The sequence below is a fragment of the Microcaecilia unicolor genome, chromosome 3 (assembly GCF_901765095.1).
Source record: "Microcaecilia unicolor chromosome 3, aMicUni1.1, whole genome shotgun sequence".
Taxonomy (NCBI): Eukaryota; Metazoa; Chordata; class Amphibia; order Gymnophiona; family Siphonopidae; genus Microcaecilia; species Microcaecilia unicolor.
In genome coordinates this window covers 27,022,670-27,045,765 of record NC_044033.1, presented here as the reverse complement: position 1 = coordinate 27,045,765, position 23,096 = coordinate 27,022,670, and the positions used below count along the sequence as shown (strand labels likewise).

The 23,096-nt window shown below is 40.6% G+C and overlaps 1 protein-coding gene across 1 annotated transcript in view; it reads left to right on the top strand.

The window, feature by feature from the left end:
* The window catches only part of THADA (THADA armadillo repeat containing), a 649,870-nt gene that overhangs the window by 257,669 nt on the left and 369,105 nt on the right, over positions 1 to 23,096 (top strand). The window contains 2 exon segments of the mRNA XM_030195792.1: positions 8,125 to 8,214; positions 19,592 to 19,723. Coding sequence (XP_030051652.1) covers positions 8,125 to 8,214; positions 19,592 to 19,723 — 222 coding nt within the window.

Genomic DNA, 23,096 nt, shown 5'->3' with positions numbered 1-23,096 from the left:
TCTAATTTTATCTGTCGGATAGCGCAGAATCATCTGGTCCTTAAGAATATGAGCACTACCTCCATTGGATACTCGATTAAGATGAGCCATATAAGGTGGTACACTTAAATAAAATTTTAAATATTAGCATAGCTACTCACACATGTTATCCACTCCTATCCTATCTGAGATAATGTTCAAGCATCTTCCTGACTTCATGTGCAATTTTCTAATTAGTCATCTTATTTTTTAACTCCTGTTACTCTGTCTTATCTATCTATGGGCCTCTTTTATCAAGCTGCACAGCATTGCCAATGAAGCCCATTAAAAAGTGAATGGGCTTTGTCGGCATTGCCGCACCGGGAACCGCTAGCGCGGTTTGATAAGAGGCTCTGTATGTGCCATCTTTGCTTACAGCCTATGCTGTCTATTAAAAATGTTTTATTGTATACTAGTAAAAAAGGCCCGTTTCGAAATGCTATGAAACAGGCACTAGCAAGGTAAATTCCCACCCATCCTCCCTTCCTTCCCTCCCGAGTTCCATACCCCTCCCCCCTCCCTCCCGAGTTCCATACCCCTCTCCCTCCCTTCCTTCCTTCCTTGCTGAGTTGCAGAACTCCCTCCCTCCCAGTTCAAGGGCCCCACCCGAAGCACATCCACACACCCACCCACACATATGTCCCTCCCTCCCAGATCAAGGGCCGTCAAGCCCCTCCCACCGCGTTCCAAACTACCCCCTCCCTCACATTCAAAACCCCCCCTCCGCTTTAATTTCCCCTGCACCCCCCTACCGCGACCCTTTGTACACCACCCTTTCCTCCGAAATACCTCCCCTGAAGCCGTCGCGTACCTCTGCTGAGCTGACGGATCAAGTTCTGTTCTTTCTCGGCTGCGCGGCGTGGCTTCATGATTGAGCATCTGTTGAAGTCTATGTGCGTGCGTCTGACATCAGACATCCTTGCCTTGGAATCAGCTGAGAATGTGGGCGGAGCTATTATGATGCTTACGAACACCTCAGGCTTCAGGCTTCACTGCAAGGCTGCTGGCTTCAGAACGTTGGAGGTGCTTTTTATGGAATCAGCTGAGAATGTGGGCGGAGCTATTATGATGCCTACAAACACCTCAGGCTTCAGGCTTCACTGCAAGGCTGCTGGCTTCAGAACGTTGGAGGTGCTTTTTATGGAATCAGCTGAGAATGTGGGCGGAGCTATTATGATGCTTACGAACACCTCAGGCTTCAGGCTTCACTGCAAGGCTGCTGGCTTCAGAATGTTGGAGGTGCTTTTTATTATATAGGATTGTATTGACATTGTAATGTAGCATACTGTCAGTAATGTGTGCAGTTTGAATATTTTTGTTGCTGTAGTTATCTATTGCCTATGTTTAACTTATTTTTGCCTTGAGTGAATTTCTTCAAAAAGGCGGTAAATAAATCCTAATATTAACAGCAGCTGTCCTCCCTTATCTCTTCTCTCCCTGGGCCTGAGCATATTGCTAAATGCAAATTCTGTACACTGCAGTGCTGAGCATTGTAGCCTGTGCTGCAGAGCCTCCCATCTTACATTTGTTTGGAAATTTTGTGGCTAATGTGGTGATTGACCAAAAAATAACTGGATAAGTCAAAGGCATCCACCCTTATGGGTGGGAACTGGAAATCTTAACTAGCAAGTATATTAAGCTGTAAATTAAGAAAGCAAACCATTTGATGAAATACACACAAGCTTTTAAGGAGTGTAAATACATTAACTTTTTTTTTTGTACTAAAAATGTTTTGTTATATCCACTATCATACTGGTTAATGTATGCAGCTTACACCTAAGTAATGCCATACTGGGAAAAGACCAAGGGTCCATCGAGCCCAGCATCCTGTCCACGACAGCGGCCAATCCAGGCCAAGGGCACCTGGCGAGCTTCCCAAACGTACAAACATTCTATACATGTTATTCCTGGAATTGTGGATTTTTCCAAGTCCGTTTAGTAGCGGTTTATGGACTTGTCCTTTAGGAAACCGTCCAACCCCTTTTTAAACTCTGCCAAGCTAACCGCCTTCACCACTTTCTCCGGCAACGAATTCCTGTTATTAGTACTGTTGACAGTGATCAGGTTATATTATTTTCTACTTAGTAACACACTGTATGTAACATACATAGCCATTTTTAAAGGAAAAGATATAACAACATGAATGTTAATATACTAGTGGGTGTTGGTGGTAAGTTTATAACTACGTGCATGCCTGAACAGTATGCATCTCTCCATCTGTGGGCTTTGATACATTTTTAAAAGAAAAGTATACACATACTTCTACTTTGAAAATTACCCCAGGGAATTTATATGCTTATGTTTAAAAATTATTTTTTGCGTGCATAGATTATGTGCATGTTGCTGCATGTTGAAAATTATGGATGTGGGTGTAAACCACTCCCTTCTCCTGCCCAGGGAAACCTCCACTGAGTGTGGGTAAAGTTGCATATGCAGAGGCTGAATGCCAAATACATATTGGGCACATAGCTTTTAAAAATATGATGTTCATAATATTTCACATAATTCTCCCAATCATCCTTAAAAAAAAAATTAGGACAACATTACAGAAACACTGAAAAATATAAAGAAACTATTAGAGGGGAAAAAAATCATTGTGTCTAACTACAGCTGTACTGAATATTTGCATGTGATTTGATTCAGCCCTGAATACATTATTCGTATTCTGTGTAATAGATTTAAATTTGAATACAAATAACCCTGGGCTCTACTGTGCTAAATCCTACTGAAATAAATCTCTGATTTCACATTGCTTCTTTTATTATTTGTTATGTTAAAGCTCAGTGCCCATTATTCATATTCGTTAGCAGGAAAATTGGGGGTTGTGGGGGGGGGGCAGCTGTAAAAAACCAGAGGAGTTGGAGAATTCCTCCTTATATCAAGGTAAAATACAAAGAGAAAAAGGGAGAACATATCAGTAGATATCTATTAAACGATACATATAAATCAAGTAGAAGCCACAGTAACATCAAACAGATGGATTTATCCTTGATTCAATAAAACTCAACTGCTTTGGGTTAAGGAACACATCATTATTACTCTCATACCTAACACAGCACTTGCAAGGAAACTGAAAGAAAAATATTGCTCCCAGAGCCAAAACCTGTGGGCACAAACCCATAAAGGCCTTGAGCCTCAAACCTGACCTGTATGGCCCTACAGAAAATAGACTACTTGATCCAAAAACAAACCAGCTTTTTGAAGAAAATATAATCTCAAAACCCAGTTCTTCTCTGGTTCAAGGACAAATGTAGTTATCAAAGTAGCATGTAAAAGAGCAGCCACACTAGCGATTCCCGTGCGGCAGATGAGAGGAAGCCCATTCAATTCCTATGGGCTTCCTCTCATTTGTGCCAGGAATTGCTGGTGCAGTTTAGAAGGAGGCCCTGAGGGGGCACTTTTACTAAGCCACGGCAAAAAGTGGCCTGCATGCTGGATGCACATAGGCCCTTCTGCACCTTTGTAAAAGGGCCCCTGAGTGTCTTCCAAAAAACTAATAGTTTAAACTATCTACGGGTTATCAATAGAAATCAAACAAAAAAAAACATGGAAAAGAAAATAAGATGATACCTTTTTTATTGGACATAACTTAATACATTTCTTGATTAGCTTTCGAAGGTTGCCCTTCTTCGTCAGATCGGAAATAAGCAAATGTGCTAGCTGACGGTGTATATAAGTGAAAACATTCAAGCATTACTATGACAGTCTGACAGGGTGGGAGGATGGGGGTGGGTAGGAGGTATGCATGGGGACATCAAAGCATATCATTGATATTCTAACAGGATGGGTGTGGATAGGTGAGGGGTGGGGTGATCAACAGAGACATACATCTTTATGGTTTATAATGGACTAGGAACCCCAGATCCTTGTTATGTCCTTTCTGTTGGGTGTTAAAATATTCAATCATTCTGACTTCAAAGGTCTTATGTTCTTGTATGGTTTTAAAGTTACCTTTCAGGATTCTCACTGTGAAGTCACTGGTACAGTGTCCTGGTCCTGTAAATGCTGACCAACAGGGGTGGGAGCCCTACTGGCACCAGTATTGTTCATGTGATGTCTATATAAATTGAATCTTGTCTTAAGCATCTGGCCTGTTTCTCCAATATAGCATCCTTCGTTACATTTTTTACACTGAATGATATATACCACAACTATCTACAGAAAGCTCAGACTTCTATTCTCTAGCTATAGCATAGTATGCTCGTGACAGTACGAGCAGAGCTTTCCTGGAACTCAGATATTTCTTCACTGTTAATCAACTGGTGACAGCGAGAGAGATTTTGGAAATTACATAAATCATAAATTCAGCTGCGTAATTTGATTTTTCAGTGCTTAGAGCTTATAAAGGGCAGTTCTGTAATCTAGGAGCCTGCATTTACATGCCATTTGTGCATGTAAATTCTAGGATACTTGTACTTATGTGTGAAATGTACACTCAGCAAAAGTGCCAGCAGGATGCCTAAGTGCAGTTCTGTAATGGTGCGCCTAACTTACATAGCACATAAATGCCAGGGGTGTACGGATGGGACATACGTGTAACTTAGACCAGTTTTTCCCAAGTCAGTCCTGGAGTATTCCCTTGCCGGTCATCCACAATGAATACACACAAGATTGATGTGCCTCCATTATATATAAATCTCTTTCATGCATATTCATTGTGAATGTCCTGAAAACCTTACTGGCAAGGGGGTACTCCAGGACCGACTTGGGAAACACTGACTTAGACCCACGGTAAGTTATGCGTGTCCATTCTGCACTTAGGTTTCTGCACTGTGCAAGCTGTACAGCTAATGTAACTGTGGGCACCTAAATGTTAGGCATGCCAATACAGCTTATGCTAATATACTATAATAAATCTGGGTTCCCGGGTGCCATTATAGAATAGGCTCCTACAGTGCATTCTTGGGCAGGTGCGTAAATGGAGGCGCCCAGTTGTTGAATTGTCCTCATAATGAACAAAATCCTTATCTTTAATGAAAGCTTACCTTACTAACCTTCAAGTCCATTGGTTGTTGCTTCAGGCACTGTTCTTCATGTCTTCATTGTCCTTCACCATGTGCTTTAACTTGGTTCTGCAGCAATTCAAAACTTTCAGTAAATCTATCCAGATGTTCTGACAAAGAATTCTCCAATGTGGCTATAACTTCAACTACCTCTTTCATAATTGTACCCAGAGACCAACTCAAAACATCATATTTACCTCCAACTGACTCCTTATTGTTCTTCAAACCAGGCATCAAAACCCGTCACTTCCTATGCTATAGATGGCATATATACTGCATTATCTCCATATGGATTCAGTGTGTTTTGTAAAAAGAGAAACATCTCAGCCGGATGGAATTTAGTATAGGTAAAATCAAGAACATTGCAGCTAAAACATATCATAAGCCGTAAAATATATCATAGATAAGTCACTGTTCATATTTGAGAACAGCTGAGTCTTCGGATTTTTTTCTAAACAAAAAATAAAAGTCAACAGATTCTATACAACTCTGTATCCTGTTCCAAACCTTTGCAGCTAAATATTTTAAGTTCACTCCTTTACAACACGGAAATACCAGAGTATAAGAATGAACTAATTGAGAAGCTCTACCACTAGATAATAAAAAACAGTACCTTGTTAAACTAACCAAATTTTGACCTGTAAGTGAGTTAAAACCCATACAAGCAATCTTAAAATTTATATGAGGAAACTGGAAGCCAATGCAACTTTTTGAGAAGAGGAAATGCTCTCTCACATTTATTCAATCTAAAAATCAACCTAGCTTCTGTATTTTGAAAGTTGTTATATATTCAATAGCTTCACAGTGACTCCCCCATATAAAGAGTCCAAATAAGGTAAGAACCGCCTGTGAAATGCTTGTAAATGTTTGTATACTAAGGGGTGATTGAATAACTCTACAAAATAGTCAGTCTATATAATATATACAAAAGGGATACTCGTTCAAGGGTCTGACATGCAAAATTGTTAAGAAGCATTAGGAGGAAAAAGCCTCAAGAAGCTCCCAGCGTTATTGAATAGCGGGAGCAGGACTGCTTCATCATCAGCTCAAAAAACCGCCTTTTATCTCTATACCGCCCCTTAGTGTAAGGCCAGAAAGTTTGTAATGTTTGCTGCCAAATAGATAGAGAGAGTAATTTCAGCTTTTCTTAGCTTAATATGGCTTGTGGCCATTAAAAAACATTAGTGCATGAGCCCTTAACTGTCACCTATTTTGTAGGTGGTAAGGACTGAGACGCTAATCTGTTAGCACACGGCAATGTAGTTGCACTAACTGATTAGCACAGACATGCCTACTCTCTGCTCTGCAGACATGTCCTTTCCGCAGTAAAAATAAAAACAATTTTTTACTGCGTGGTGTGTGTGCGCTACCCTGGAAATTACTGCAGGACGCCTGAGCACACCCTGCAGTAAGCCCTTTTAAGTTGCGTTAAGCATGCTTTAGTGCTTACTGGATTTTGGTGAAAAGGACCCCATAGTATAGTAAGATTCCCTGGGCCATTTTTGCAGGGTTTTATATTCAAAATATGTATTGCAGTGGAGGGCGTTTGTGTTGCTGTTATAAGGTAACCTGAGTATCATTTTTTTAGAATGTTGGGTTGTAAAATAGAACATCCTAGTTCTGCTCTGTAGCCGTTGCGGCTCTTATGGTTATTACAGTTTTATTTTAGGTATGTTCTCCATCTTGAAAATTCTGGAAGGAAAGAGGACTTACAAAAAGAGTACATTGATATTTACTTTATTACATTGCATTACTACTACTACTATTTAGCATTTCTATAGCGCTACAAGGCGTACGCAGCGCTGTACAAACATAGAAGAAAGACAGTCCCTGCTCAAAGAGCTTACAATCTAATAGACAAAAAATAAAGTAATCAAATCAATTAATGTGTACGGGAAGGAAGAGAGGAGGGTAGGTGGAGGCGAGTGGTTAGGAGTCAAAAGCAATGTTAAAGAGGTGGGCTTTCAGTCTAGATTTAAAGGTGGCCAAGGATGGGGCAAGATGTAGGGGCTCAGGAAGTTTATTCCAGGCGTAGGGTGCAGCGAGACAGAAGGCGCGAAGTCTGGAGTTGGCAGTAGTGGAGAAGGGAACATTGGATCTGATGTTTTTGTAACATGAGAGGAGTTTGCTTTTTACATAACATTCTTTTGTATTTCTGTTCAGGGTACTTATCTTTCCCATTTTTAACAATAAAACTATAACCTCTCCCCCCCTCCCCTTAAGCCATGGATTGCAGCATGTGGTGTGTTAGGCATATGGGCATTGTCTGTTAGGAGCACAATGATTAAAGATAAGTTGAGAATCAGTCGTCTAAGGATTATTTCTAACTGGTCCTTTGAAGCTAATTCATTTGCTACTTTATTGGATTTTTTCTTACCAGCCTTAAGTGATGTTAAACTCAAAATGTAATTAAAGGCCTCTTTTATCAAACTGCGCGGCAATGCCGACAAAGCCCATTCAAAGTGAATGGGCTTTGTCAGCATTACTGCACCGGGGACCGCTAACGTGTTTTGATAAAAGGGAAATGGGACTTGATATGCCGCTCATCTGTGGTTTTTGCAACTACATTCAAAGCGGAGAAGTGGCCTAGTGGTTAGGGTGGTGGACTTTGGTCCTGGGGAACTGAGGAACTGAGTTCGATTCCCACTTCAGGCACAGGCAGCTCCTTGTGACTCTGGGCAAGTCACTTAACCCTCCATTGCCCCATGTAAGCCGCATTGAGCCTGCCATGAGTGGGAAAGCGCGGGGTACAAATGTAACAAAAATAAAAATATACAGGTACTTACTTGTACCTGGGGCAATGGAGGGGTAAGTGACTTACCCAGAGTCACAAGGGGCAAGCAGTGGGAATCGAGCCCAGTTCCCCAGGATCGAAGTCCGCTGCACTAACCACTAGGCTACTTCTCCACTCTCTAAGATACTTAATTACTGTTCTTATCTATGGAAATAAATTTTGCTGCAAACTAGTTGAGAATGTATTTTGCATTTTTTTCCTTTTTTTTTTTTTTTTTCCCCTTTCTTTTGTGTACTAATTGACTTGCTTGTTATGCCTCTATATCTGGAAATATATACGATAAGTCACTAATTCATTTTGTTTTCACAGAATGACTGGAAGGGAATTTTTCTCCCGGTTTCCCAGCTTGTATCCTTTTCTTCTTGAACAGCTAGAAAATGTAGCCAACACAGTGGATAGGTAAGAAAAGAAGAGATTTTTAAACATTCTCTCTCGAAAATGGCTTTTCCAAACTCTCTTCCTTCTGAAAGGACAAAAGTCAGTATGACTCCTTGGCTCTGCTATTTCTGCACTTTAACCTCCCCAAAACTCTTCTATCTTCTTGCTCTGCCATCAAATGTGCTTCTGTTATTAAAGACAATACAGTTTTTACATACAAATACGTTCATGGTTTTACTCTCAACTATTCCTGTGCTTTTCCTTTTCACTCTTAACCAATGAAGTATTGGGAATAGAGAGGTGTACAGTTATGTATATACAGACGGATACTGTGAAATTGCATGTTGAAAAGAAAACATAGAATATAAGAGTAGCCATTTTGGGTCAGACCAGTGGTCCATCTAGCCCAGTATTCTGTTTTCCAAACGGTGGCCAAGCCAGGTCACAAGTACCTAGCATAAACCCAAATCGTGGCAACATTCCATGTAGAACCCCAAAGAGCAGCAAGATTTTGGAATCCTAAAGAGTAACAAGATTCCATGCAGAATCTCAGAGTAGCAACGTTCCATAGTACAAATCCCCAAAAATTATCATAAATGATGTGGCCAACATCACAGGGCGCTATAGTGGGAATTGAACCCACATCACCTGGATCAAAGGATGCTGCACTAATCATTAGGGTAGCAGGCTACCTTATATAAAATACTAAATGGAGACAGGAACATTGTGTGCTGGGGAGAGCTTGGGATTTGGTGAATTAGCAATATACAGAGCTGTGCAATTGAGAGAAGGAGGTGGAATAACCATCAGCAGATACTGTATATGTAAAATGCTTGTAGTTTGTCTAACAAACGACTTAGAAGCCCTTTAATGAAAGAGGATATTGATGTAGTAACAGTAATTGAATCATAATTCAGTGATGATGAAGACTAGGAGGTGGATATAATGATATACTTTTGCAGGAAGATAGGACAGATTAAAAGAATGGGAGGGATAGCTTTGTATGATGGGGACAAAATAAAAGCCACTAAAATACAAGGGGATGATGAAGTAAAGTGTGCTAGGATTTGCGTATTGCTTAGCTCAGTTTTGTATGTTCCTTATAGAGAAAGGAGTTTTGTATAGGATCTAACTGTGTGAAAAGCCTCCAGCAGCACACAGTACATTTTAAATCCATGTTAATGAAGCTATTAGCTATTCTGCAGAGAAGTATGCAGAAGACAAGAAGGTTGAGCACAGTACTGGGGCTGTAATGAAAGGTCTGAAGAGGCATAAAATCTTAGCTCATTTGTCTGTGGTGGTATTAGTAAAGATTTGATTTTCCTTCTCTTTATTGCTGTGGACATAGTAACATAGTAGATGACGGCAGAAAAAGACCTGCACGGTCCATCCAGTCTGCCCAAGATAAACTCATGTGTATATACCTTACCTTGATTTGTACCTGTCTTTCTCAGGGCACAGACCGTATAAGTCTGCCCAGCAGTTTTTCCTGCCTCCCAACCACCTGTCCCGCCTTCCATCACCGGCTCTGGCACAGACCGTATAAGTCTGCCCTCCCCTATCCTCGCCTCCCAACCACCAACCCCTCTTCCCCCCACCTGCTCTGCCACCCAATTGTAGCTAAGCTTCTGAGGATCCATTCCTTCTACACAGGATTCCTTTATGCACATCCCACGCATGTTTGAATTCCGTTACCGTTTTCATCGCCACCACCTCCCGCGGGAGGGCATTCCAAGCATCCACCACCCTTTCCGTGAAAAAATACTTCCTGACATCTTTCCTGAGTCTGCCCCCCTTCAATCTCATTTCATGTCCTCTCGTTCTACTGCCTTCCCATCTCCGGAAAAGATTCGTTTGCGGATTAATACCTTTCAAATATTTGAACGTCTGTATCATATCACCCCTGTTCCTCCTTTCCTCCAGGGACATAAGGACCTGCAAGTTTTCTGCCTTACATGAAGAGCATAGTTTAAAAAAAAAAAGAGTAAAGTGCTGGATTGTTGACATAGGTATCGGCATTCGGAGTACATGCGTATACATCCATACATATGCTGAAATGCTATTCTGTGCATAAATATTGGTATTTTAAGAACAGAATAGCATGCCAGCTTATGTATGGATGTAGAAAAGCAGACCCACGTGGTGAAATAAAAGAAAAGTTATTTAGCACAGATACATAAAATCATCATACAACTTTCCTCCAACCACCTAGCATGGCCATGTTTCATCATAAAGATGGTAAAGATGAGCTGTATTGTGTTCGGATGCTAAAGGAGACTTTTATTAAATCGTCTCATTTAAATCCCCTGAAGAAGCCTCGGTGAAACAGAACCCCGGTGGGATTTCTTTGAATAAGATAAGTGTGCGCTTTCTCTTGCATGGAAAATGGAGGTGAAAAAGTAATGAATTGATTTTATGGAGGTTTTCGGCCAGAGATTAGTTGGTTGTCTGTTGAACACTGTTTCTGTGAATAATCACTGAGTGCCACAGACTATTGAGGTAAATAATTGTTTACAGCACTCAATATTTGTAACCTACAATTTTTGAGATTTGGAGTGATTCACTGATTGATTTTGTGGTAGTTTGAAATGCTGGTTAATGCACATAAATAGGCTGTTATAAAATTAGGTCACTCCTAAAGGTATGCGACGTGCAAGCCTTTCTTCTCTGTTAACCTAGATTCTCTGTTATAAAATTTATCTCAAAGTGACCTAATTGAAGGAAGGGAACAGACTATGAATCTGACTTTCCAAGGCAACACCTGCGAGCTGCAAATGTATGGGAAAATCAAGAGAATGCATTTTAAATGCAAATGCAGAGCTTTTAAGGAGAACCAAACTGTTTCCTATGCATCACTGCATGAGGCAAAACCAAGTATCTACAAAACCAGCTCAAACTCATATTTAAAGAAGGGGGGAGGGGTTAAAAATTGAATAAATAAGCAGACTGGATGAATCAAATAGTTTCTAAACACATCTGTATCAGTGTTACACTCTGACACGTTATATTGCGTCACTTTCCTCCACAATGCCACCCACTTCCCATCCTTCCTTCTCCTGCTACCTTCCCCATCACCTTGCCTCTTTCAAGTATCTGCTACCACCTTGCACATCCTCTGCTCTGGGGCATCTTGACTGCTATCTATGTGCGCTGGGAGCAACATTGCTTCCTTCCTTTCTTTCTCCTTCCCTCCCAGTACATGGCCCTGCCCCCTTCTTCATGATCTTTCTGTTTTAAATGAAAACTGCAACTCGAAGACAAGAACATCCTGGCTGTCAATACCTACACACAGGGAAAGGAGGAGCACAGAAATCGAAGCATATTCTATAAATGTGTGTAACTTAATTGGTTAACTAGCTAATCAACAATTTGAAGTTAAGCAATTATCAGTATTAATTGGCATTAAATAAGATTTATGCACACAACTCAGTGTATTCTGTAATGTGCACGTAAATTCTAAGTGGCATCATTGAAAAGAGGGTGTGGCCATGGGTGTTTCTAAAATCTATGCACATTGTTAGAATACAACTGCTCTGCGCCTAGTTTAGGCGTAAGGATTTACGCCAAGTAAAATACATAAATGGCTGTGACTAAATTTTGGTCATGTGGAGAGGTTCTTGGCGTATTCTATATACCACATGGAAATTTAAGCCTAGTCTATAAAATTTAGGCGTACTTTAGAGAATATGCCTAGGCGTATTTTTTTACTGTGCGGAATTATGAGGCTCCGTTTATAGAATCTAGCTCTATAAGGACAATTCTATAACTTGCATGCGTAAATGTAGCTAAGATCTATCTGTAAGGGCACACATAAGTAGCATAGTGTGGCATTCACATAGGTGGAATTATAACCCACAAAAAAGGGAGAGAGTAATTATATATACAGTACACTACAGCAGAATTACTCTATTGTTTCAGGTGAAAGTTGAAAGAAAAAGGCAGGAAGGAAAAGCCTTAGAGAGCTTAAATGGGAAATCACCCCACTGTTCAAAAATCCATCATAGGCATAAAAAAACCTTCCTTCAAATTTTAAATATGTTAAATTGTGTGAAAATACTTGTTCTCTATGACAAAAACAATATTTAAAAAAAAACAACTTTTATTGATGGGTCTTGCTCCAGTGGTGGTCAGTGTTTCACAGTCTTCATTCAAACAACCACTGCATCAGGGAATAAGCTAGACCCCTGTAACAAACAGCACCAAAGAAATTTTAACACACAAACATGGAGTATTGTGTTCAGTTTTGGAGGCTGTATCTTGCTAAGGATGTAAAAAGAATTGAAGCGGTGCAAAGAAAAGCTACAAGAATGGTATGGGATTTGCGTTACAAGATGTATGAGGAGAGACTTGCGGACCTGAACATGTATACCCTGAAGGAAAGGAGAAACAGGGGTGATATGATACAGACGTTCAAATATTTGAAAGATATTAATCCGCAAATGAACCTTTTCCGTAGATGGGAAGGCGGTAGAACTAGAGGACATGAAATGAGATTGAAGGGGAGCAGACTCAAGAAAAATGTCAGGAAGTATTTTTTCACAGAGAGAGTGGTGGATACTTGGAATGCCCTCCCGCGGGAGGTGGTGGAGATGAAAACGGTAACGGAATTCAAACATGCGTGGGATAAACATAAAGGAATCCTGTTCAGAAGGAATGGATCCTCAGGAGCTTAGCCGAGATTGGGTGGCAGAGCCGGTGGTGGGAGGTGGGGCTGGTGGTTGGGAGGCGGGGCTAGTGCTAGGCAGACTTCTGTGGTCTGTGCCCTGAAAATGGCAGATACAAATCAAGGTAAGGTATACACAAAAAGTAGCACATATGAGTTTATCTTGTTGGGCAGACTGGATGGACCGTGCAGGTCTTTTTCTGTCGTCATCTAGTATGTTACTATGTGAAAAAAGTTTATTCATAAAAAAAAGACAGACTCACTGTTATGAACCTGCTGCTGCCTTCTTGTCAGTACCCACACTGAAACTAAAATGGCACTGGTGTTCGACCTATCACCATTAACCTTCATCGTTGGACCGAGACCAGGAAACATTATCGAGGATTTCAAAAAGACTTATCTAGATTTCCATTGAGAAAACAGCACACAATAATAATAATAATAACATACCTAGGCTTCAGGTAAAAAAGTGAAATCATTCAATTGATGGTTCTGTTGTTCTGATCCAAAAAATCAATTGTTCACGCTGAAGCAATGATGATCACTGCTTCTTAAAAGGGCAGGAGCATATCTATAGCAAAACATTGTAAATCTTTGTCACAACAGTGCTTGACAAATTGGTACTTGCATTTATTTAGCTTTAAGGCAACTCCGGTGTTCTCCATCCTTATCCTAAACTACCTTGATGTTTGATCAACGTAAATTTTGTTACAGGTACAACGGTTGCTGTAGACCGCAATCTCAGAATTACAGTCAGTCCTTACCATCTAAGGGATTACAGAACTTAGACAACGGAACATTGTTTGTACATATCTCACAGTTCATGCATTTATGATGACCTGGCTCTGTAGATCCCATAGAGTCTTCAGAGGAACGCAAAACCACCAGACTCACTTGTTCTTTCCGATTTCTGCCCCTTCGGTAAGCCATCCGGAGCTGAGTATCTGATAAACAGGGCAATAGGGAAATTACATTCTGATGCTGCTTATTTATTTTAGCGACCTTGGATGTGACAGTACCATAAGGCAAAACACAACCAACCATATGATTTTATTTATTTATTAGTATTTCTTTACAACCTTTTTGAAGGAATTCACTCAAAGCGGTATACAGCAAGAGTAAGTCAAACATAAGCAGTAGACAATTGCAGCAGTAAAAAATATTCAATAATGCGAAGTGTAGCATAGTATACTACTTACAATATCAACATAATACGTAATAAAACATTTTAATAGACAGCATAGGGTTTAAGCAAAGATGGAACATATAGATAGGTAAGATAGATAACAGGTGTAAGAAAATAAGGGGATTAATTTAAGAAAGTTGCACATGAGGTCAGAAAGGTGCTTGAATATTATTTTAGCTACGGTATGAGTGGATAAACGTCCTACTGTAGTATGTGCAACCAGTGTCACTCCTTGTGTGTGTGTGTGACTAGCACATTAGTTACTTCCATTAAAGGCCTGGTTGAAGAGCCAAGCTTTCTGAAGTTGAGAGAGTCTTGTGCAAAGCCTTTCAGGGAGTGCATTCCAGAGTGTGGGTTCGAGAATTGATCACCTTTGTGAATCCTAGTGCTGTCATCGTGCCCAGGAAGACAGTTGTGGTGGTATCTTGGGTTTCTATATGTAGATTGAAATCTCCCATGATCAACACCCTAGGGTAATTCGGGTCACTTGTGTAATCAGATCAAGGAGTTCTTGCACAGATGATGTGTTGTTACAAGATGTTCGGTATATCATGAGCAGCCAGATTGGTTTCTCCTCTTCTAGCTGGATTAAAAGAGATTCTGATTCGTTTTGCTGGGGAATGAAGATTCTGCTCAGTTTATTTGTATCCCAAATCAGGACTAATACTCCTCCAGCCTGTATTCCTGGTCTTAGTTGATGTTGGATGTTGAAACCTGTTGGATATAGTTCAGCCAGTGGTAAACCCCTGCTTTCTTTTTTTTTTTCCCCAATAAATTTTTATTCAGAAAATATGTACCTGACCCCCCCCCTCATGCCCCCCCCCCCGGGGCATAAATCATGGGGGGAAAAAACAAACTAAGGAAGATGTACATTGCTCAAATAAAAACATTTGTATCCTTTATGAAACTAGACAGTACAACGCCAACAAAACCCCCTTACCTCCTAAACCTCTCCCCCCCCCCCCCCCGCGACAATATACGAAAAGAATTTTTACATATCATTCTATCAGGACGCTTACCATTGCTTCTTCAGCAAACACCTGCTAAACTACCCCCCTAACCCCTCTCACCCCAAGCAAACAACTCAGCCAAGTGAATCCATTCCTCTTGTGATGGATCAAAACGGCTATTTAACTCCCCACTTTCATCTAGCCAGGCATCACTTATTCCTAAATTGTCAAGATGATGTTTGTGGATGACATCATGGATCACTGAGGATTTCTTAGCAGCTGATCTGGCATTCACCAGGTTCTGTAGTTCCAAAGGGTGGTTTAGGGGTGCTGGGGGTAGCTTTGGTATGGCAGTGAGGTGATCTTTTAAGTACTGTTATGTAGGTGTTTGACCTCTTACACTTTGGTTGGCTGGGATTATAGTTTCCTCTCCCACATACCACTGGGATCCTTGAGGTCTCTCGGTCTGCTGGGCCAAGGCACATTCTTTGTTTCAGAAGCTCCTTAGGCAAATTTCACAGGGTGGCACTACAGTCCTAAAAGACTTTATGGATCAGCAGTCTTACCAGTTGGCACTGTAGAAATAAAGGCTTTAAGTCAACAGTTCTGAATTGCAAAGATTTTACCCACTGAAGTTCAAACCATGTCTAAAAATTTGCCACTGATGGGGCCATAGTGGCTCCCTTGCCACCCCCAAGATTTGCTTATAATTTTGATCCTGAAATTTAAAATAATTGTTGCTCATTGCTATAAATCTGTGGGCATTCATACAGGTTGTGCTGTCTGGTCCAGGAAATCATGAATAACAGTAATAGCTTCCTCTTGAGGTATAACTGTATAAAGGGACTTGACATGAAGGGTGACCAACAAAACATTTTCCTCTGTCCCAATATTAGTTTTCGCCAATTTATTCATAAAATCAGTCTGGCCTTTATTGTTGCACCATTTCTTAAATGCTAGACTCTGTGTTAATCAATGTGACGGTGCCTTACAAGCGTTATTTGCAGAGGTATAACTATGGCCATTCAACATCATAGATCTCTGGTAAAATGTGAATACCGACGTGCCATTCCTATATGTAACAGCTATCGGCTTGACGGAGCACATACAGGTCCCTGAAGCAGGTTATGAAACAAGGACCCTTGCTGGACCTAATTTCTGAGCCTTTCAGAAGCTGCATTGAATTCAGCTTATGGTTAAATTAAGTTGATCATATTGAATGATTTTATATTGTATAAAGTTGTTTCACTTTTGGGATTAGAGGACTCTATCGGTTGGATTGGACTGTGATTTAGTTTAGCACTAGCACATTGTAGTCACATATTCCAGACATCTATGATGTTGAGTGGCCATAGTTATACGTGCTGCAAATACTTTTGTAAGACACCATTATGTTGATTGACGCCGAGTCTAGCGTTTAAGAAATGGCACAACAATAACAGCCAGACATGCCTGTGCAGAATATATTGATAGTCTCTAAAAATATTTTAAAATAATTTTTTGTGTAGTGCAATTTTTAATTTCAATATATTGAGGAGTTGTTTTGAGTGTCAAACCTGAAGGAGGCATAGCCTGCAGATGGGCTTTGGACCCCCCCTCCCCAGTTTCTGCCCTGGGCCCCTGTATGTCTAACACTAGCCCTGCGAGAAAGCCACAGAATGAGTGAGACTTGTGGCAGTCCAGTGGGGCAAGCACAAATTGGCAAATTTTACATACGAAGTGTTGTTTTTATTGTTTTATTTTTTAGCCTACATCTTCTCTGTTTCTGTGACTTTTTAGTCTCTCTCTTTGTTCTTTATAGCTTTTCTTTTTTGTTCATTCTTCGGAGATTAAGAGACTTTATAACAACAAGGTCATGAAGAAAACATTTTAATGCAGTAAAAGTTTTGAAAGCAGAAAAAGAGGAAAGTATCATTAAGTTAATATAATGCTCCATTTCATAAGTAAAAGTGTATTTTAATAGTGGCCTACATGGAAATCCTGAAGAAGACTTCTGACAGAAAAAGCTAAACAAAACAGATTACATACAGAATTGTTTTCATATCCCATTGTGGGGAATATTTGATATTAATTTTATTTACTTTACAAAGTATCCAAACATTGATCTAGATTAATGAGACTGTATGCTGTAGCCAGCATTTTAAAATAAGCTAATCATTTTCAGAGTGATGCCAACATTTTCTTTTACAGATGAGTAGAACCAGATGGATGATTATAGTATACCTTCATTGGTATAAAGATGTCATCTTGTTAGCTATGCACTATGAAATTTACAGCCAGTCCATAGTTCAGACATATATGTAGCCAACTACTTTTCTTTATAGAATATTAACATAACTGGGTATATATATGTGTATGCGCTTAGGTGTAAGTATTTATTTATTTGTTGCATTTGTATCCCACATTTTCCCACCTTTTTGCAGGCTCAACGTGGCTTACATAGTACCGTGTTGGCGATCGCCAATTTCGGTTTGAGAAATACAGAGTGGTATTGCGTTAAAGTTACATAAGTGACAGAGTAAATTAGGTAGTCAAGGAGGGAGAGATAAGTTTTGTCCAGATCTGGTATAAGTTTCGTTGTGTTGTAGGGTTCAGGTGTTTAGGTTGGATCGTTATGGTATGCCTTTTCGAACAAATTGGTTTCTAATGATTTCCGGAAGTTTGTTAGGTCGTGCATTGTCTTCATGACGTTTGGTAGTGCATTCCATAGTTGCATACTTATGTAGGAGAAGTAGGATGCATATGTTGATTTATATTTTAGTCCTTTGCAGCTTGGGTAGTGGAGATTTAGGTATGTGTGTGCTGACCTTTTTGTGTTTCTGGTTGGTAAGTCTATGAGATCTGCCATGTAGACCCAGGGCCTCACCGTGAATAATTTTATGAACCAGGGTGCAGATTTTGAACACAATTCGTTCTTTGATTGGGAGCCAATGTAGATTTTCACATAAGGGTTTGGCGCTTTCGTATCTCGTTTTTCCAAATATGAGTCTGGCTGCGGTGTTTTGGGCAGTTTGGAGTTTCTTAATCATTTGTTCTTTGCATCCGGCATAGATTGCATTGCAGTAGTCTAGGTGACTTAGCACCATTGATTGTACCAGGTTGCGGAATATTTCCCTCGGGAAGAAAGGTTTTACTCGCTTGAGTTTCCACATTGAGTGGAACATTTTCTTTGTTGTAATTTTCGCTTGGCTATCTAGCGTAAGGTTTTGGTTGATTATAACTCCGAGAATTTTCAGGCTTTCTGAGACAGGGAGAGTGTAGTCTGGGGTGTTTATAATGGTGGGTTTATTCATGTTGTATTGTGATGAAAGGATGAGACAATGCGTTTTGTCTGCGTTGAGTTTTAGTTGAAATGCATCCACCTATGAGTTCATGATTTGCAGGCTGAGTTTGATTTTGTTTGTGAGTTCTGTTAGATTGTGTGTGAACGGAATGTATATCGTTAAGGCCTTGGTTGGATAGGGATTTGCCTAGTGGGGTCATCATTAGTTTGAAGAGGGTCAGAGATAGCGATGAACCTTGGGGTACTCCGCATTCTGGTTTCCATGGTGATGATATATTCGATTTTGATATCACTTGGTATGTTCTTGTGGTTAGGATACCCTTGATCCAACTAAGTACACTTCCACCGATCCTGAAGTATTCTAGGATGGCATAAGTATGGACATCAAAATATCAGTGATAATATACATAACTTATAGTATTCTATGTTACGTGTGTAAATGTGCACTCCGCCCAGATTCCAACTGTGTATATGCAGACCTGTAAAATATAAGGCAATTCTATAAATTTGCGCATATGGGTAGGTGCTAAATACCCCCATATTTTATAGAATACTAGCACATATGCGGTACTAATTGGCAGTTACTCACGTATGTGGTTGGTGCTATTGATTTTAGTTGGTCTAATCTCTCTCACTAGACAGCCTTTAGGAATAACCTTCATTATTTTTTTTCTGATTTTCTTCAATTTTTATCCCCTGCCCCTCCAGCATGGACAGTACAGAAGTACTGCAGCTACATACTTGTGACAAAGATTGTAGGGTAAGATGCAAAAGCTGGCAAATGAAACAAAGTCCGTTATTTTATTTCCACATTAACAGCCCAATGTTTTTTCTTCTCCAAAGAGCCATCATTGTGGGTTTGTTTTTTAATATGGGAATAAAATAAAGGTCTGTGTTTATTTGTCCGATCTATCTGGGTAACGTACCTGTTTTTTTTTGCATCGTTACTCTTCATGTTGTCAGCATTCAGGTCCAGTGCCTGGCTGGGTCATCAACAGCAAGCTAATTAGTGTCAGCAACCATTTGCAAGATAGCAGAATTCAGCATCTATTCTACCTGCTTTCAGAGATGCTCCTTGGTTGACCACCAACTAGCATAATAAGAAAATTGCATGAATCCAGGTACTTATATTAGCTCTACTACTACTAATCATTTCTATAGCACTAGTAGATGCAACTGAGAAATAAATTCTTAACTTGGCACTTGAATACAGGTCTTGTATTTATTGATTTGAAATGCCTGCTGGTAGGCCATTAGGCTACCATCGTTACTGCAACACAGTGCTCAGGTACATAATTCTTTTTTTTTTTATATAGTGAAATGGGTGAACTGAAGCTCCATCCCAGCTTGTTCCTTTTGCTTTTGATCCTCAGTAAATTGTACCCTTCTCCAATGGATGGGACCTATTCAGCTCTCAGCATGGCACCGTTTGTTCCCTTTATAATGAGGTAAAGTACACCGTACAGAAAATAGGAATCACTTATGATTGTACTGCTTATTTGTAAAGGATAGTGGTTGTTCTTTAACTCCATGCACTTACGTTACAGTATCAAGATATCTCAGATTGTTGCAGGCACCGAATAGAGTTGTATTTATGGAATTTTAACCTCTGAGCACATTCTTTGTTGGGCAAGAAATGAAACTGGATGCGCTTTACTCGGAACCAGAAATGTGGTTTTGTTACTCAAGTAAATATTTAGTGAGAGAGGGAAAATAAAATCAAATTGATGGTAACTTCAGTAATAGTACTAGTATATAAAAAATTCATTAGGTGATTTCTATTATACCAGGAAAAAAACCCAAACCCCCCCCCCCCCTTTTTACCTGCTCAGATCTCATAATCTGTGTTTCCTAACTAATCTGCTTAGTGGCTATTTCTAATTGATACCTGTATTCTATGTAACAGATTTTAAAACTGCTTATTGGCTATTTATATTGATAGTTTATAATCTAACTGGATTTAACAAAAAGTGCTTTAAAATTCTTTTTTTTTTCTCCTTCCATAGTGTGTGTGTCCATAGAGCCCCTCCCCTCCCCCATCAGCTTTTGTTGCACAGGTGGAGCTTCTCTCCACATGGTTTTTGTCTGCACAGAAGCTGGAAGGATTTGGGAGCGCTCAGATAAGATTATTTTCTGATTACCCATACCCTACACTTGTGGCGTTGGGCAACTCTCTTTGCAATCTTACTCTGTCACTGTATTTCTATTATACCAGGAAAAAAAAACAAAACCCTTTTTTACCTGCTCAGATCTCATAATCTGTGTTTCCTAACTAATCTGCTTAGTGGCTATTTCTAATTGATACCTGTATTCTATGTAACAGATTTTAAAACTGCTTATTGGCTATTTATATTGATACTTTTCTCCTTCCATAGTGTGTGTGTCCATGGAGCCCCTCCCCTCCCCCATCAGCTTTTGTTGTATTTACATTGCACAGGTGGAGCTTTGATCAGACTGTACCATTTTGGTCCTTTCAGCTAGAGAATTCCCTTGACAACAGCGGAAGAACAAATGGCTAGAAATGTAAGAAGGGGAGACAAAAACTTCTTCAGGTATATTAGTGAAAGGAGAAAGACAAAAAAGGGAATTGTAAGACTAAAAGATACAGCGAAACGCTATAGATAATGATGAAGAAAAAGCCAATTTGCTAAATAGATACTTTTGTTCTGTTTTCACTGAAGAAAATCCTGGAGAAGGACCGTGAGGGACTGGCAAAAGTACACCTGAGAATGGAGTGGATAAAGCACCGTTCACGGAAGAGAGTGTGTATCAAGAACTTGGAAAGCTAAAGGTGGACAAAGCCATGGGACCGGACGGGATCCACCCCAGAATACTGAGGGAGCTCAGAGAGGTTCTGGTGGGTCCTCTTAAAGATTTGTTTAATAAATCCTTGGAGACGGGAGAGGTTCCGAGGGATTGGAGAACGGCGGAGGTGGTCCCTCTTCACAAACGTGGTGATAGGGAAGAAGCTGGAAACTACAGGCTGGTAAGCCTCACTTCGGTTATTGGAAAAGTAATGGAAACGATGCTGAAGGAAAGGATAGTGAATTTCCTGGAAGCCAATAAGTTGCAAGATCCGAGACAACATGGTTTCACCAAAGGGAAATCGTGCCAAACGAATCTCATTGAATTCTTTGACTGGGTGACAGGAGAATTAAATCAAGGACGTGCTATGGACGTAATCTACTTAGATTTCAGCAAGGCTTTTGACACGGTTCCCCACAGGAGGCTCTTGAATAAACTAGATGGGCTGAAGATAGGACCCGAAGTGGTAAACTGGATTAGGAACTGGTTGACGGGCAGACGCCAGAGGGTGGTGGTGAATGGAGTTCGCTCGGAGGAGGGAAAGGTGAGTAGTGGAGTGCCTCAGGGATCGGTGCTGGGGCCGATTCTGTTCAATATATTTGTGAGTGACATTACCGAAGGGTTACAAGGTAAAGTTTGCCTTTTTGCGGATGACACCAAGATTTGCAACAGAGTGGACACCCCAGAGGGAGTGGAAAACATGAAAAAAGATCTGAAGAAGCTGGAAGAATGGTCTAACGTTTGGCAATTAAAATTCAATGCGAAGAAATGTAAAGTGATGCACTTAGGGAGTAGAAATCCAAGGGAGACGTATGTGTTAGGCGGGGAGAGTCTGATAGGCACGGACGGGGAGAGGGATCTTGGGGTGATAGTATCTGAGGACCTGAAGGCGACGAAACAGTGCGACAAGGCGGTGGCCGTAGCTAGAAGATTGCTAGGCTGTATAGAGAGAGGTGTGACCAGCTGAAAAAAGGAGGTTTTAATGCCCCTGTATAAGACGTTGGTGAGGCCCCACCTGGAGTATTGTGTTTAGTTTTGGAGGCCGTACCTTGCGAAGGATGTTTAAAAAATGGAAGCGGTGCAAAGAAAAGCTACGAGAATGGTATGGGATTTGCGTTCCAAGACGTATGAAGAGAGACTTGCTGACCTGAACATGTATACCCTGGAGGAAAGGAGGAACAGGGGTGATGTGATACAGACGTTCAAATATTTGAAAGGTATTAATCCGCAAACGAATCTTTTCCGGAGATGGGAAGGCGGTAAAACGAGAGGACATGAAATGAGATTGAAGGGGGGCTGACTCAGGAAAGATGTCAGGAAGTATTTTTTCACGGAGAGGGTGGTGGATGCTTGGAATGCCCTCCCGCGGGAGGTGGTGGAGATGAAAACGGTAACGGAATTCAAACATGCGTGGGATATGCATAAAGGAATCCTGTGCAGAAGGAATGGATCCTCAGAACCTTAGCTAAAATTGGGTGGCGGAGCAGGTGGGGGGAAGAGGGGTTGGTGGTTGGGAGGTGTGGATAGTGGAGGGCAGACTTATCCGGTCTGTGCCAGAGCCGGTGATGGGAGACGGGACTGGTGGTTGGGAGGCGGGGAATACTGCTGGGCAGACTTATACGGTCTGTGCCCTGAAAAAGACTGGTACAAATCAAGGTAAGGTATACACGTATGAGTTTATCTTGGGCAGACTGGATGGACCGTGTAGGTCTTTTTCTGCCGTCATCTACTATGTTACTATGTTACTATGATAAGATAAGCTTTTCAGTAGACCACCTTCAAAGAAACAAAACAAAAAACTCACAGCCACAGTGAAGTATGAGGTAAAAAGACATATTTACTTAAAAGTTTAGTAGCACAAACGCAGAGATATGTTTATGGATTTTGGTAAGTAGTTACCCAACCACCTCTGTCTGTAGATGAATGAATTACTAGCTAACCCACTTCATCTCACCCAGAATTGAAGACTGTGGAGTCTACATAAGCTACCATCTTGGAAACTTCTCAGGCTCTCTT